This window comes from Oncorhynchus tshawytscha, unplaced genomic scaffold (genome assembly GCF_018296145.1).
Source record: "Oncorhynchus tshawytscha isolate Ot180627B unplaced genomic scaffold, Otsh_v2.0 Un_contig_18341_pilon_pilon, whole genome shotgun sequence".
NCBI classification, from domain to species: Eukaryota; Metazoa; Chordata; class Actinopteri; order Salmoniformes; family Salmonidae; genus Oncorhynchus; species Oncorhynchus tshawytscha.
The window spans coordinates 18,806-24,378 of NW_024608483.1; the positions used below are offsets into that span (position 1 = coordinate 18,806).

Sequence of the window (5,573 nt, forward strand, 5' to 3'; positions counted from 1 at the left end):
AGGTGAGACAGTTTTATTAACACCATTATTCAATATCAACGGGTAATATTTCATTAGGCTTTTTTAAATCTGGAAATATTGTGGTTTTAGCGTTTTCATCAAGCAAGCACCAACATATTTTTTATAACTGTAATGGGCAATCATTTGATAAATTATTTTCCTGTATTTGATTTACTGTATATATGGATTGATACCATATTTAGTAATGAAGTAGTTGTTTACTTGTTAGTTTATAACAATCTGTTGTATCTAATTACTGATGTTCTACCGTTGACCTGTTCAACTGCCCTTATCACGTCTCCCAGGGTTGAATGTTATGGTTAACGTTGATACCAGACTGGATTCGAGGACACGCTGATAATGTATCCGTGAGTCTGTGACACTGTGTGATTCCGTAGCAGGTGATGTTGTGACTTCAAGCTCCCTACAAGCCTCTCGGGCTGGTGTTTACAGAACATTCGGTGCTATTGTGAAGAGGCATAGACATTTTCTCTGATTCTGTTCTGGAGGCGTCTCCCTGAATTGTTGCATTAGATCGACTTTATCTGTTAACCTGGAATTCCCGTAACAATAGCCTACTGGGCTTATGTGTGTTGATGAAGTGAATGACCATAGGGCGAGGCATGAATGACAGAGAATTGGGTGAGTGAGCTCCCCATACCCGGACTTTGCTGTAGTATAGAGACACAGGTGTCTCTGTCACACAGGTGGCAAATCAGGAAAAGCAAGAAAGGGGTGTTTCAACCCGGACCTGTGGGAGGAGTAAACTAGACGAGAAATATTGTATGATTCGTTTACTTCCTCGTTCCTCGTCCTATAGTGGCAAAAGTCACGTCTCCAGCTGGTGAACATTTTAAAGATATTGACGGCAACTAAGGTAAGGCATTATTGAGATGGGAATCGTAATATTGTAGAGACAAATATAGAGAAATCAGTAACTCATCATTATTTAAAAGGTGTCTGAATGTGATCTAGGAATGTGGGCCTATTGATATTGATGGGCTGCTACATGTGTCATAAACATATCCGGTCATTCTGATAGTATTGTTCAGTCGGTATTAGGCTACACTCTGTCTGACTGAACTCACATGTGCATATTGCGTTTGGGCTTCAAGTTGAATTGTTTCTCATTACAGGATTAATGTAGCACTGTCTCTTTAAAAAAATGTACCTCATATTGTCCAGGAAGTTGTCACGTAATCGGAGGACGGCGTTCATTGTTTGTATCCGATAGGTCGAAGGTAATAGGTATACTGTTACTTTGTAGCAGAGTGTTGCAATTATCTTACTTTAACCTATTCTATATCCTTCCTCCATGATTTCAATCATGAACAGGGTGCAGTTGAAACGCTCGAACATCTTGAGAATGGCTCTAGCAGGCTCGGACTCCATGGAAGAAGGAAAAGGCGAGACGTTTCTACTTAAAGCCATCAAAATAGGTGGTGTGGTCGTACTTTATTGGTTCATTTCAATAACCATGGTGTTCTTAAATAACTACTTGCTAGACAGTAAAGATTTGGACGCGCCGCTATTTGTGACATTTTACCAGTGCCTTGTGACTGTCGGACTGTGCTATGGCATGCACTTGCTATCCCACTTATGTCCGGGTGTCATCGACTTCCCCTCCGTCAAGTTCGACCTAAAGGTATGCCGGGAGGTTCTACCCCTGTCCATCGTGTTCATTGGAATGATAACCTTCAACAACTTGTGCCTGAAGCATGTAGGGGTGGCCTTCTACACTGTCGGCAGGTCACTCAGCACAGTCTTCAACGTTCTACTCTCCTACGTGATCCTCAAGCAAACGACGTCCTTCTACGCCATCCTGTGTTGTGGAATTATTCTAGGTAGGTGGTAATAATAACTAACCTCTATCTGGCCTAATGCAAGTACTTTTGACTTTCTAGAAAGTTCTCATGTCTAAGGCATATACCCAAGCCAGGCTGGTTAGACAACGTCCTTCCTCCCAGGTAACCTATAATAAGTAACCTCACGCTTCTCTATAATTCCACCACGGGTTAATACCTTCCTACATGGGCCACACTTGTATTGGCCATATATTGAACATAAGGTATTGCTGCTGAAGGACCATGTTAATGCTTCTTTCTTTGTCTGTCCCTCCCATCAGGTGGATTCTGGTTGGGTGTGGACCAGGAAGGTGTGGCGGGCTCCCTGTCGTGGACGGGTGTGTTTTTCGGTGTGCTGGCCAGCGCCTGCGTCTCCTCAACGCCATCTTCACCAAGCGGGTCATGCCGGCGGTAGACGGAAACATCTGGAAGCTCTCCTTCTACAACAACATCAACGCATGCATCCTCTTCCTCCCACTCATCCTCGTCTTCGGTGAGGTCGGCCACCTCGTCCATTTCAGCCGCCTGGGTGACCCTACGTTCTGGGGCATGATGACGCTGGGCGGCGTGTTCGGTTTCGCCATCGGCTATGTGACGGGCCTCCAAATCAAGTTCACGAGTCCGCTGACGCACAACGTGTCGGGGACGGCCAAGGCCTGCGCTCAGACGGTCATCGCTGTGGTCTATAACCAGTCCAGTAAAAGTTTCCTGTGGTGGACTAGTAACCTGATGGTCCTTGGCGGGTCTTCTGCCTACACCTGGGTCAAAGGCATGGAGATGAAGAAGGTCCATATTCCCCAGGAGGAGTCCAAAGAGAAACTGCTAGGGGAGAAGAGTGATGCCGGGGTATAGTGGGACTAGGATGACCTTCCACCATGGTGGTGGTGGTGACCCGGGGGTATAACGGGATGAGGATGACCTTCTGCCATGGTGGTGGTGGTGACTGTGACCCACTGGTGACAGAAGACAATGTAAACACTAAGGCCTAACCACGGAGTTGTTTCTACAGCGATGTTATGTTGGAACAGTTGGGCTGTGTGCTGTCAATATAAATGAATGTTACTATAGTAACACAGAGGTGTAGGAAGGCTACGGGGTTGTTTTGTTACTCAGTGGGACCTTATTGTTTTATCATTTCCTTAGGTTATTTTGTCCAATTCTGTTATTTATTCAGTGTGTGGGGGGGGGGTCATGAATTATAACCTAAATCATTACTGTCTCTTCTTTCAGAACATTATTCATATGTTTGTAGGATAGTATCTAAATCAAGTGACTTTCCTGTTAGCTTGTATGTGTCATCAGGAATGTGATGCAAAACTGCAATATGACACGGCGAAAGACAGTTTTATGGCAAGTGGGGCTCTTTATGTTGGGTATACAGTTTGCATATGGAGGGTGGAGACCGACTAAGGCGGAAAAGGGGGAGGTCAAAAGGGGGGTGAGTGTAACGGATGTGAAACGGCTAGCTTAGTTAGCTGTGGTGTGCGCTAAATAGCGTTTCAATCGGTGACGTCACTTGCTCTGAGACTGTAATAGCTCACCTTAGTTAATGAAGTGATTAAGCCAGTGCTGGTTTTATGGACCGCTTTACGTTATATCTTTGAAGCAGAGACACTGTAGGTGATAAAAGTGAAAACCGTCAAAGAGATGGTTGATTCTCTCTGGCTTCAGTAGAGGCACTACAATTTGAATAATTGACAACAAAGGATGTAATCTGAACTGTTTATCCCCTGAGATGGAGATTTTCTATGGCTGTTTATTTTGTGTGTTTTGTCTTGAAAAGTAACAGACTATAGAAGGAATGTTAAAGATAATGTCTGTGTTGATGTATTGTCTGTGTCATGAAACTTCAATCATGAAGGAAGACTGTTGGGTAACCGGCCAAGTGGCCTGCGGTGGCCTGCGGGAGCATCGTCATTATGATGTCATAACTCCTTCCTGTCTCAGTGCCGGGTTGAGACCCTGCACTCTAAAACACCCTCCTTTCCTAAAGTCCTCTCTGCTTGTCCTCTTCTGTAGTGTCATCATTTTCAGACCAATGAGATATAAGGAAATGGGACACGAGAAAATAATTTACATAGAAAGACTGGCTGGTGATCTGAGAGATCCTAAAATGTGGGTCTCTCAGATTTCAGGTTTTGCTTCTGCGTCCACTTGATACACAGTCTGTTTTTCTTCTATATATTTGTTGCTCAGGGTTTGTAGTGCGTTGGAAGATACCGGACATGGGATTTCAGAGCTGGTTAGCCGACATAGACGGGTATTCTCCAGATTGCGTTTTTAAGAAAAGATGCAGATTTATTTTAGAAAATATATAGTTATTCAGTGATTGTGACTTTTTTTTATGTGTACTTCAGAAAAATAAATGGACATTCTGTTAATCATAACGTGTTACTCGCCTCTTGTAAATGTGTTATTTTATCTGTATTCATGATCAAGCATAAATCTTCCTTTTTTAAATGTATTTTTTACACAGAACAATACTTCACTTGCTTATGCCTGAGCAGAAACCTTAGCAGAAATCACCTATTCTAGGGGTTTGGTCAACTGAGAAGAGCTGAGGTAGTTAATGGTGTCAGACCTACGCAGTTAAACCGATTGGAATCGGTCTGTGAAGACTTGGTCCAGAAGCTACTAAACACAAAGCTAACACTAGATGGCACCAGTATAAAGGAATGAGTACCTCTGTCAGTCCCTCACACTGGTATGGTCAGATAGTGCCATCTGGCTGTAGTTAGTTGCCTAAGCAGCATTAGTCCCCCACACTAGTAGTGTCCAAGTACCATCTGGCTGAAGTTGCTTTCTCACGGTCATCCCAACACACAAGGTTATTTTGGAATGTTGATGGTGGTAGACTAACATGGTGGTGTGCCTGTATTTTCAATCCCATGGTGGTGTGCCTGTCTCTCAACCCTAACAGCAAGGTTATTTTGGAATGTTTATGGTGGTGTGCCTGTCTCTCAACCCTAACAGCCGTGGTTATTTTGGAATGTTTATGGTGGTGTGCCTGTCTCTCAACCCTAACAGCTGTGGTGCCTGTCAATCCCAACACACAAGGTTATTTTGGAATGTTTATGGTGGTGTGCCTGTCTCAACCCTAACAGCTGTGGTTATTTTGGTATGTTTATGGTGGTGTGCCTCTCAACCCTAACAGCCGTGGTTATTTTGGTATGTTTATGGTGGTGTGCCTGTCTCTCAACCCTAACAGCTGTGGTTATTTTGGTATGTTTATGGTGGTGTGCCTGTCTCTCAACCCTAACAGCTGTGGTTATTCTGTCTCTCAATCCTAACAGCCGTGGTTATTCTGGTATGTTTATGGTGGTAGACCTGTATGTGGTTATTTTGGAATGGTGGTGTGCCTGTCTCTCAATGGTGGTGTGCCTGTCTCTCCTAACAGCCTGTGGTTATTTTGGTATGTTTATGGTGGTTATTTTGGTATGTTTATGGTGGTGTGCCTGTCTCTCAACCCTAACAGCCGTGGTTATTTTGGTATGTTTATGGTGGTGTGCCTGTCTCTCAACCCTAACAGCAGCAGCGTGGTTATTTTGGTATGTTTATGGTGGTGTGCCTGTCTCTCAACCCTAACAGCTGTGGTTTATTGCCTGGTATGTTTATGGTGGTGTGCCTGTCTCTCAACCCTAACAGCCAGTGGTTATTCTGGTATGTTTATGGTGGTGTGCCTGTCTCTCAACCCTAACAGCCGTGGTGGTTATTCTGGTATGTTTATGG

The 5,573-nt window shown here is 44.0% G+C and overlaps 1 protein-coding gene across 1 annotated transcript; it reads left to right on the forward strand.

The window, feature by feature from the left end:
* Positions 1–214: 214 nt before the first annotated feature.
* LOC121843562 (GDP-fucose transporter 1-like) lies at positions 215–4,228 on the forward strand. Its single transcript, XM_042313276.1, is given in 4 exon segments — positions 215–877; positions 1,336–1,844; positions 2,126–2,215; positions 2,218–4,228. Coding segments are annotated over 3 exon segments (1,047 nt in total). The 5' UTR covers positions 215–877; positions 1,336–1,366; the 3' UTR covers positions 2,697–4,228.
* Positions 4,229–5,573: the final 1,345 nt, after the last annotated feature.